The 12269-nt window shown below is 35.7% G+C and overlaps 1 protein-coding gene across 1 annotated transcript in view; it reads right to left on the bottom strand.

Annotated features, from left to right (window-relative positions):
- The window catches only part of DNAH8 (dynein axonemal heavy chain 8), a 130823-nt gene that overhangs the window by 43232 nt on the left and 75322 nt on the right, over positions 1 to 12269 (bottom strand). The window contains 8 exon segments of the mRNA XM_075444284.1: positions 2281 to 2384; positions 6861 to 6979; positions 7372 to 7598; positions 8176 to 8340; positions 8812 to 8965; positions 9291 to 9421; positions 11112 to 11234; positions 11655 to 11847. Of these exon segments, the coding sequence (XP_075300399.1) occupies positions 2281 to 2384; positions 6861 to 6979; positions 7372 to 7598; positions 8176 to 8340; positions 8812 to 8965; positions 9291 to 9421; positions 11112 to 11234; positions 11655 to 11847 (1216 nt within the window).

Here is a 12269-nt window from a genome sequence, read left to right as displayed (position 1 = left end):
ATCACCAGGGACTTCCCCTTACTGCTATGACTTTTCAAATATCATGGAGAGTGGCTTGGCAACTACATCAGCCAGTTCCCTCAGGACTCTGGGATGCATCTTGTCAGGTCCCATAGACTTATGTATGTTCCGGTTCCTCAGGAGGTCGCGAACCTTATCTTCTCTGACAGTGTAAGGGACTTCGCTCACCCAGTCCCTGACTTGCAGTCCATCCACTCAAGAGGTGGGGCAAGAGAGGTTGCCAGTGAAAACTGAGGCAAAAAGTTGTTGAGTACCTCAGCCTTCTCCTCATCCATTGCTACCAGTTTGCCAGTCTTGCTCACCACGGTCTGTACGATTTTTTTGACTAATTTTCATTGGTCTATTCAAAGAACAGCCCCATGTGAATCCATAGAATAAAGTTATCCATTTGTGGCTGGTTCTTCAGTACATAGCTTTTTAATTCTTTTGTGCATATGTAACATACAGTTGGTGTCAGAATGTTTTTTGACCAGTATCAACTATAAGGTGAAGGCTAGCACTCTGTATACATTTACAAGAATACAAACAATGCTCTCAGATACCTGTGAGAAAAAAATGACTGATAAAATTCCCAAATCCCTCAATTTTTTTTGTGTGAAATCCAGTTCTGGTTTCTATAGAGTTTAGTACTAAGGGAAAGCAAGAAAAACATAGAATATGAACAATATGAATCACAGAATCACAGAATCTTAGAGGTTGGAAGGGGCCTCTGTGGGTCATCTAGTCCAAGCCCCCTGCCAAAGCAGGGTCACCTACAACAGGCTGCACAGGACCTTGTTCAGGCAGGTCTTGAATATCTTCAGAGAAGGAGACACTCCACAACCTCCCTGGGCAGCCTGTTTCAGTGTTCCTTCACCCTCAGAGTGAAGAAATTCTTCCTCATGTTCTGACAGAACTTCCCATGGTTCGATTTGGGATACTGGAGCTCGGGATACTGGAGCAGGGGGAACATCACCATTTCCTGCCACACTGTCACTTTCTTCCTGCCATGTTGTTGTTTCCTGCCACAGCACTGTTTTCACTTCGAGATGCACCTCTGCACGAATCACAACGAGTTGCAGTAGTTTTGCCTATATATGGGTTGGGGGTTTAACCATTCAAATGCTGTAATAGTTATGCTATATAAACCTTGTTTTTGCTGACTAATAAAGGTGAACGATCATACTCATATTGGGGTCACATCATTACAACGGATCCGTAACCCACACCAACAGGGCACCACTGAAAAGAGTCTGGCCCCGTCCTCCTGACACTCACCCTTCAGATATTTATAAGCATTTATGAGGTCCCCTCTCAGCCTTCTCTTCTTCAGGCTGAACAAGCCCAGCTCCCTCAGCCTTTCCTCATATATTACATGTAGTTTATATAAACGTCTGCTCTTTTATTATATGTCCATATATCATCTACTTCTGATGATTGACAAGTAGTACCCTATTGAAAAAGTTGACAACTAAGAGGCTGTGTGAATTAATGCCAGAGAGCAATTTCAAAATGTGTACCAAATATAAATATTAAACAAAGTGAACTCTACCGGCATCTCTGTCATACTCCTGAAATGTAAGAAGTGTAATTTCACCCCTTTCCGTCATACTTTTCTCCCTTATAACAGGCCTTGAAGAATGCAGGCAGTCCCTTAGCCATCACTGGCTACAAGTTTGCTCTCCAGTGCATACTAAATATGCAGCATCATAACATTATGGTGTCTTTCAGAAAACTGAATGCCTATATTAATACATTCCCTAATATACCTTTCCAGAGAGTCGTTTTGGAAACTAGATTTCTACCAGACCATCAATATCAGGACCACATGAACACCTTGTTAATGTAAAAGGCAAAATATTGAACTAAACTGTGATGAACTTTTTTCTAAGCAATTTTGAAATAGTAAAGTCCTGTTATCATCTGATAACATCCTATCTGCAAATAAGCACACATATAACCACAAATTTAATAAATATTAATCAAGCACACACACAAAAAATATGAAACAAAGAATGAAACCTGGTTCTTATAGGAGTGGGTAAGAAATGGGAGAAAAAGGCAGGCACTCAATCTCTGCTGCAGTCTTAAAGTGCCTCACTTGCAGAAGCAAATGGTGAATTAACATGCTACAGAGAGAGAAGTGATACCTTATTTTAGACCACGATGCACATTTTTTGGCTTGCACAGATTACGAGAAAATTCTGCAATAGCACTTTATCTCACTATTTATCTCGGTGCTATACACGACCTTTTGCTACTTAACACTCAAGTACTTACTTTATCTGCCTTAATAGATGCTAAAGCCAGTTCCTTCTCCTTAACGGCCAACTCCTGAGAGAGTTTAGCAACAGATTCACTGGCCTCCAGCAGCTTAGACAGACCTATAAAGTAAAAGATAAAATTCAGAAAAATGAGAACTATTTTTTTCCTACTTAGATGATATAATCTAGCTCTAGATCCCAAATGCCTTGTACCTTGTGTTCTCATTTAAACTTGCATAAAGGAGAAAAAGTGGGTGTAAGCAGACATACTTTCATGATTGTGCTTACTATTCAGTTTTCATAGATATAAATAATCTCAGAAGGTACAAAATGAATATAATAAAGCTCAATTCTTCAAAAAAGAAAACTATACTACTTAGTTTTAGTTTGTCATAGCTGTAAACAGTACTTAAAAGCATATAGCTGGGATATTACCTGCAATAAAATATATCCTTACGCTCATTATATAGGCTTCTTAAAAAAAAAAAGAAAAAGAGGAAAAAAAAGGAGGGGTATGTCAAGGATATGTTGTACCATAAGGTCACAGGACAGTCAGAAAATCAGATTGATTGTGCATTTGTATCATTGCATGAGGAAATGACATAATTATTAGTATCCTTAACTGCCTTCCAATAGGGAGTTCTTTCTAGAAATAAGTGGGAAGAAGTAGAGGCACCAAAAGTGGCCCCAAAGGTCACGGTATGTTTACGACTTCCAGTTCCTACATACTGAGTTTATCCTCTCTTGACCCTGGTGACAGAGTGCGCAGAAAAGCACGTAAAAGCATCTGCGCCCGCCTGGCCTAGGACCAGTCCCACCATAGCTCTTATCTGTGCTGAAGCAACCAGCGATAGAGCCCGTTCAGCCTTACATTAACAGTTGCCTTGATACAGATGCGTTTGCTCCCCCTATCATTATTATATAATCAGTCTTTCCCATGCATTCATGCATTCTTCTTTTCTCTCCTCTCTTGCTCATGGATTTGAGCACAGATATCTGGCTATTCTGAGCTCCACATTGCATGCTGAAGCCTCTCTAGCTTCTCCTCTTCATTACTGAATCTTAAAATCTTGCAACTTGCCTGGAAGCATTCCCCTTACCTCCCTCTCTCCCTAAGAGCCAGAGTCAGAGCACACTTGCAGTTATACATTTGATGTGCAATGTTTCTCTGTGATGTCTCTCCACTCTTCTGTTATCACACTTCATACAGACAAGCATTCTCTCCTAGCACATTTCTTGTTCTTCTGACACAGCTGCCTCACAATCAGGTCATTCTACAGGCTCTTTATTATTACTCATCAAAAGACATGTTATTTTGTTACTCTCAACAATAAAGTTCAAAGGTATATTCACTGAAAGATGTGGACTGGGAGACAAGAGGGATGTTTTAGAATGTTTCCTTTTCCCAGACATATGCCACTTCCTAAAACACTCTGGGGGGCAGAGGTACACACACACTAACGTTGTCCCCACCTCCCAATCCTCTGACAGCCATTTCCAAAATGGTTGTTACTTCACTTCACTGTAAAAAAAAAGTTCTAAAAGAGAAGCTATGAAAGGGAAAGTGATACCATTTCCTGCAATAGCTTTCCCTGCTATAATCCTAGAATGAGAAGAAATAAAGATGGACAATGAATGGAAATACGCAGAACAAGAAGAACAGAAGAACTTCTGTTATAAACAAGAAACCTTGATAGCTTCTTCAGCTCCCCTGCATACTTCCAATCACAAGAAACATTACAACAGTACCATGCCAGCAGATAATTTTTTTTTAGTGCTCATAGTCACAGACGAATGCCTGACTTAGGCATTAGAAAACAGGAATAGTATTTTTCAGAGAGATATGTAGAACTCCATGTAAAAACCTTCCTGATATCAGCAACAACTTATCTAAGGCAAGTTAAAAAGTCAGCATAGATTTTGAACCTGTAGAGAGAATCAAAGTAATCTTTATCTCTTGTCAATGCATTTTGTAGCTTGTCTGAATGATGACTGCCAAAAAGTAGTGAATATAGAAAATTTATAAAAATCTTCATTAAAATACTAAGCTACAGTATCCTTAGAACCTCAAATATGTAATTTCCGTCACTTTTAATTAGCAGGACATCTAACAACAAGTTGCCTATATGGATGTCACGCCCACTTTGACAAAGCTAAACTGAGGTCTTCTTGTACAACTACAGTTCTACAAGCAAAGACCTCAGCACAGGAAAGACATGGACCTGCTGGAGCAGGTCCAGAGGAGGGCTACAAAGACAATCAGCGGGAGGAAACACCTCTCCTATGAGGACAAGCTGAGGGAGTTGGGGCTGTTCAGCCAAAAGGAGAGAAGGCTCCGGGGAGACCTTGTTGCAGCCTTCTAGTAACTGAAGGAGGTCTACAAGAAAGATGGAGAAGGACTTTTTACAAGGGCCTGTAGTGATAGGACAAGGGGTAATGGCTTTAAACTGAAAGAGGGCAGATTTAGATTAGATACAAGGAAGAAATTCTTTACTATGAGGGTGGTGAGGCACTGGAAGAGATTGCCCAGAGAAGTTGTTGATGCCCCCTCCCTGGCAGTGTTCAAGGCCAGGATGGATGGAGCTTTGAGCAACCTTGTCTAGTGGAAGGTGTCCCTGCCTATGGCCGGGGGGGTGGAACTAGATGATCTACAAGGACCCTTCCAACCCCAACCATTCTATGCTGCTATGTGAAAAGATATTTTCTACACATGTGGTGCTCTACCAAAGATTTCCCCAGATGGATTCTGAGAGAAGACACACGATGTTAAGCATTCAGAAACAATTGTAACTGTCATTGGATCTCAATTTTTTCCTCATCTGTCTTACGAGATCTTTCACCCAAAGTGACAAAGCAGAAAAGAGATTATTTCTATCTTTCAAAATATGTTGCTCGTATAGACACTACCATGCTGACAAGCACAATTTTAGTATGCTTGAGCCAGGGACTTTTCTAGAAATCAGTACTGATCGGGGTATTTCTTACAACTTTGCTACTTTGGAAGCATCTTGAATTGGCCCAGACATCATTACATACAGGAAAAACACTTCAATGAGCTGAAGAGAGCGACATTATCTCAGCTGAGTTTAGTAACATAAAATTTAAATTCCATATCAGGATAATCTCCTAACAAATTGAAACAACTTTCAAGGCTAATCTTTTTAACCTTCTAAATCTTTTTGACACTAAGTGATGAAAGACTAAGGATTAGAGGATGGATGTGTGAGATAGTAGCTAAATAATTCATAAAAAACTTTTTGAGAAATTTCCTTAGGATGCAGTAAACAGTGGAGCACGTTTGGAGTCAGAGATGACCAGTATTTTTGTTATTTTGTAATACAACTGTTCTACGCAAGTGAAACTATTTAGAATATTTTCTAACTGGCATGAATATTGCCTGTAGCTTGCACACATGTTTTTCTGAACATCAGTGATAAAGATGCTGCAGTAGAAGATCTACATGATCATTTTGTTTTGAAGATCACGTAAGATATTAGCAATAATATGTGAGAGACTAGGAAATCTATGTGTGACATTTTTTTGACAGTGCTGAAGCTACTTAGGTTACTTTTTAAAAATTATATTTGAAAACAGAAGAACTGGAAAAAGAATACAAAAAAAACCCACCATCACAAATCTTCAAGGTGCTCAGATTATATCCTCATCTCAAGCAGGACTAGTGATAAATTCTGATTTCTAGAACTGGCAACAGACCCATACAAAGAAATTTGCATAATGTGGAAATATTGAGGATCACTTACCCCTCTACATTCCACTGCAATTCACCAATTTGTGAATAAAATAAATAGCTGCATGTTCTTATTCTATTCTTTTCTTCATGAAGAGTACCAGTTGCATTGTTAGCCATTGCCTAAATGTTGCATCCTTATATCTTTGCATGAAAAATCTTATCATGAAGACATTCTCTACTCTGTTAGACTGCTATACATTATCTTTTCCCATAAAGACCAAGTTTCCTAAACTCTTCAGTTGCCTTTGTAGATTTACAAAACCATGTCTAGATGCAAACTGGAGAAAACTGGAAATGTATTCTGAACCCATTAAGTACTAATCCAATGCCAAAAATTAGGTAATTTCAAATAGATATCCAAAATTAGAAGATTTCAATCATAGTTTTCTGTATTTCAGTTTCCTAGATATACAATGACCACAAGTAAAAGTTACGTATTCTACATTAGAAATATGAAATTAATCAACTGTGAAGTGCCCAGATTGTATAGCGAGAATTTCCATAGACAAGTGCAGAAGTAAATTAATAACCATGTTTAGAGCTACCTCTCTCTACACTGCTAAATGAGATGCTCTCTCTGGCCATTTTCAGGTTGTACCTTGTATTACAAATGCTAAATTGGAAATATTAAAATTTAATGTAACGCTGAGATAAATGATTAAGCTGGCAGCTTTTTTGAGGCATTTTTGTAAGAGAATCACTTTGAATTGTTGATAGCTGAAGTGCTGGAGTTTTGAACTGTGATCCAGTGATTTTAAGTGATCGCTGAATAAGTAGTCGAGTATAAAAATGCAGATGATTTGAGAACATACATGGAAATGTATGTTTGTCCCTATTTTGCTTACCAATTTGCATATGTTCAGCTTGTTCATTAATACTCTCTAACTTTTCAGTATAAACTTCTTTGTAGCCATTGACGAAAGAGAGATATGATTTAGGTGTTACATAAGCTCTTCTCCAATACCTAGAACACAGTACATTGGAAACATCAACTTCATATGTATTTTTGATATGTAACACCATTTGATAATTTCCAGTGAAACAGAAGATTACATAAATCAAGTCCTTAATTTAGTTAAAATCTAATTTCTTCATAATGCAAACCCTTATTTCTAATTACATTGTTTTTATCCACATAAGCAATGCTAAAGATTATTCAATAGTGGAAATGAAAATATTGAATTTGCAACATAATAGTAACTAAGTTTCATGGCATTTGTATATATTGATATCGCAGGTTTATTTTTGTATTAGCATTAAAAGACACTTACTGATTCATATAATACAATGAGTCCAAAACACACGATCAGTAGCAACAATTTTGGGATTAATTATTGCATTTGTGTAAAATATTACCTTTGGAAATAATTCTCACAGCTTTCTGAAACTATATCATGAAAGAGACCCATGGTTTCCACTACTTGTGTTTTAACTGTTGCAGAGCAGACCATATTAAATTCTGAAAGAAAATAGCTGGCAACAGCCACAAGATCTTCCTTGGGCCGTTGACTGAACCAGTCCATGGTGCACCCTGATATGAGACCAGGAAATTTCAAAGAACGTGAACGGAATTTCTCACCAACCTAAAGAGAGTAACACAGTTAGTTTATGATATAATACTTAATTAGGCAGATAAAAGTGTTTCATTCCTATAAACAACTACTCTGATTTTTTTCTTGCTAATTTTCTGTTTAGAAAACCCTGCACGTTTTTTTCTTTTATATAAGACAAGTAAGATTTGCTAAATTTCCAACATTCAATATTTTATGACATTTGAAGAAAGAAGCTCCTGACAAATATAAATGTCTCTTAATATTTAAAAACTTCAATTAACTTATTTAAATTTCCATTGAATTCTTGTTTTCAAGTAACAAGCACGAAATTCACAAAGATTCAGTCATTGATTTGTATGAAGAAAGAATATGACAGGAGGAAAAAAAATAATGTGCAAGGAATGATTTAACTTTTAAGTATTTTGGTTTTAAGTTCTGACAATTGTACTACTATTTTTATTATCTTAGCAATTATAACCAGACTTAGGTAATCTTTTCACACATCTTTAAATGTCCTTGAAAACATAAAGATTGAACAATCCTGTCACACATTATAGAATAATTTGCTAATGGAATTAAGGAAGACAGATATGAAGAAAAAACTTACTGGAGAAAAGCAGAGGACAACATGCAAGTTCTTCTTTGCCCGAGTTAAAAAGTATTCATAAAGATTATCAAAGGTAGGAGGACACCGAGTCATCTCTTTTTTCATCACAGGCATTAATCCTTGGGTGATTTCATCCAATTCATCCCGAGCAAAAAAATTAGAAATCTTTTCATAAAATTAAAATTAATAAGAAAATAAATTCTATGAATGTAATTATTATAACTGTTTACAAATATTTCTCTGTTTACACCTGTATCTCTCTCTGCTTATATACAGTTCAGATAGATAGATTAAAAACCTAATTTGTCCCTGTTTTAGAATTCAAGTAATTCCATTAAAAATTAAGAAGCCTAACTCCTGAAGAGTACACATCTTCACTGGCCAGTGAACGTTTATTTAATAAAGGCTACTGAAATACCCATCACAGCTCCTCATCTTTTCCTGGCTTACACTGAATTAGAGATACAGGAACTCCATATCAAAAGCATTCCTTATATTAAAAGTTGAGATATTTTAGAGTTAATCATTATTGATTCTACAATTTATTACCAAAAAAACCCAGAAATACACGAGTGGGAAAAAATTCTGCAATTTTCTGCTTGTAAAGTACATTGCCTGTCACACTGAGACTCTTACCTCGCCTGAAGACAGCAGATTATTAACATATTCCAAAAATGACTCCTCTTTTATTTCATTATCAGTGAAAATAAAAGTGATACCTTGTCCTTCTATTCCAGCTGTTCTATACAACAACTTTAAATCATCTGACAGATTGCTTACATTATAGGATCTAGCAGGAATAAGAAACATTACCTGTTAATTCAAAATTAGTCAGTATACTGCTATTGTCAGATTATAGTGTTTTAGAAATGATAGTGCAAACATCCTTTGTAAAAACATGTATTTTGGCTCAGGAATAGCTAACACAGGGTCCAGCTTTTTCAGGTTAAACTTAATCCAATGCTGCATACAAACCAGATAAGAATTTATTGTTTTGCACATTTTTAAATGGTGACAAAATTAAAAAAGAAAGGCTGGTAAAAACATAAAGTTATGACTGTGTAAAGAGAAACCAATAACATAAATTTGATTTCTATATTTCTTGCGTTTCCTACCTGGTTAAAATGATCTGAAATATTTTATAGCCTGCAATAAAGCAGGCCAATCTTGAAAGGCTTTGCTTTCCAGAACCATCAACTCCAACAAGTAAAGCATTTCCATACGCTGTCCGAATTATCCGAGAAATCTATGTAGGAAAAAATAGAAGAAAAATTCATTAATAAATTTCAATTAAAATATTACCTAGTAAAATCAAAAATCTGTTATACTCTACATTTTATTTACTAGAGCACAATGTAAACATTATTAAAAGGATACTCACAGAAAACTTTTCCTCTCATAAGAACACTTGTACATTCTTCAGGACTTTGGTGTAGCTAATAAAAAAGCTGCACGTAAGAATATAGGATAGTCATAATTAGTTACACACAGGATTTAAATACCTAATGGGAGACATTTTGAGTTTAATTTTATGTTGAGGTATCATCCTGAATGTGTGTAAAAATATCAGTTAAAAAACTTTAGCTAGAAGAATAACATACTACATTCCTAATTTTAAAAGTCTGAAAGACTTGGACACATTTAAACTATGATTTAGTGTTATCTTCTGTTTTCTCTACCTTCAACATTTCCTTTGAGATAGTTTTCTTAAAAAGTCTCCCAGATACAAAAACTGGATTACGAATTTACTATGCTATTGCTTTTTTACATGTCTCCTGTATATACACCACACCTTCCTTAGTCTCATTATATCTTAGGGCACTATTATGTTTGAGATGCTACAGTTTACTTTGCCACTCATGTAAATTGTGTACAAACTGTAAAAGATTGGCATCTACATCAAGCCTTCAAATTCTATTAATTTTTTCCTTCAAAGAAATTTTGCTTTTATGCACAGTTCCCTCTGAGCCTATCCTGATAACTATATTAAAATAGAAGTCTAAATGTGAAATTTTGAAGGTGACTAAATTTACTGTTAACATAATGACAGCAGGGCTCCTATCAACTACCTAACTGCATACCGCACATATCCTGGTTAAAACTTGCCAATGGAAATGGAGTATCAGAGACTTTCAAGGTCTTTTAATATTCACCTAGCATCACATGAACTGTATTTAAAAATAAAATTATTTTCTTGTGTTTAAATGCAAAGCAAACAAAATAATTTACTTCACTTGAGGTCAACTTAGAGAAGAACGAAACATCTCCTTTTGGTTTGGTTTCACTGTGGATGCTATGCATCTTTCAGTAAACAGATCATCAAGTTAAAGTAATTTGTGAGATAATTAACACAACATCTTAAACCTGAGGCAAAAAAAATCTCATGCTCGGCCTTTTTTTTTTCCCCTCATGAATCATATTCTGACTTTGGATGAATTCTTTCCTTACATCTCCCTCTCTGAATAGGAGTTCAAATGATTCTAAACTGAGACTTTCCTCTACCTTAGACACTGATTCTACTGCAGCCCTGATTTACATTTCTTTTTATGTCTCTCATCCAGTTAGATTCTACCTCACATTGTTTTGGTCACTTGTCAGGTACAGATACCTTTGAAGTGTTCTCTGAATGCTTTGTGATTAAAGATCATTCTACATACAAAACATAAATGTGCCTCTCTATGACCTCAGCTTTCCTACTGAGGAAATTCTTCATACTTCTGAATACATACAAGCTTAAACAAATAGACAAAATACAGTATTTATTCCAAAACATGCAAACAGGTAAAATAACTGCAGCTCTTTCCTAGTTCTTCAGAGTGACTAGGCAACTATGGCAAGCAAGTTTGGGGATGAGAGTAGCCCTCTAAGCGTAGCTTGCCCAAATCAGGAACTCTGTTGCAATGGTTAAACTAATAAATAATTAACAAACCCAAAACCTTAACAAGATGTGTCATTGCATCCTTAAAAAACAACAAATCAAGAAATGATCCTCTAATACATTCATTGTATTGTCTCTGATACATTTGCAATTTTTCACCAAGATATTCAAAGCTTGGAATCTGAAAAAACAAAATGAAACAGGAAAAAAAACCAGTAACAAAATTAGTGCAGCCCTTCAGAATTTAAAACTGTACTGACATTTTTACACAAACTTGAGTTCATGTATGGGTCACACGTAATGACATTACTGTTAATTCATTGTAGTGAATGTAGTTGTGTTTAAGCAGAAATTTTCTGCTAATGGTGGGGAAAAAGGAGCAAGGAGAATAGGAATGAATAAACTACAGCTATATGGTATTATTAATTTCAACATCATTAAAATGATTTATTGCATAGTAACTAGAAAAATCTAGCTATATCTTCACAAAAAATGTGGTAGGTATTCAACAAAACTTTCTGTATGATATGAGTTAAGCGAAATAACATGCTCAATAAAGGAAAACTTCAGTGTCTAGCATTTTAGGTGTAAAATTAAATACCTCCTCATAAATTTTTGGTAGTTGAAACACAAAATCTTCTGGTTCGTCACCAGTTGGTTCAGGCATCTCCCGCAAAAAGTCTACAAAATATGGTTCAGCTTGGAGAACTTCTGTTAAGCCTGTACTGACATATTCCTCGATTGCTTTAGTAACAGTTTTATCAAACCAGGCTGTATCTTCAGGAGTAATAAATCTAAAAATCACAGATTAATACAATTTTTAAAACCTCATTTCTAGTTATATAGAAAGAAAAGAGATAATTAAATATTAAAAAAAACTTGTTACATTTCAAAGAAAAATGCATATTAGGCAATACACATTAGACAATCGTCACAGAAATGGATTAGGCAATATGCACAGAAATTAAATGCTTCCATACTCTAAAGTGTAATAGTCACTCACATAAAACATAGAAACAACTTGACTTTCCAACTTTCACCTAGAACTAGGCAATGACAGACCATTTAATTTCTCAGATGAAACAGAATGAAAAAGCTTGAATGATTTCCCAAATAACCATGGCTAAGTGACTCTTACCATCTTTCAACCTGCAGCAGAATAGCATAATTTATGTTATTATAGTACTGCCCATGAAACTGCAATGAGATAAGGAAT

This window comes from Opisthocomus hoazin, chromosome 2 (genome assembly GCF_030867145.1).
Source record: "Opisthocomus hoazin isolate bOpiHoa1 chromosome 2, bOpiHoa1.hap1, whole genome shotgun sequence".
NCBI lineage: Eukaryota > Metazoa > Chordata > Aves > Opisthocomiformes > Opisthocomidae > Opisthocomus > Opisthocomus hoazin.
Note: the sequence above shows the minus strand (reverse complement) of the source record. Positions and strands in the feature narration are given on the sequence as shown.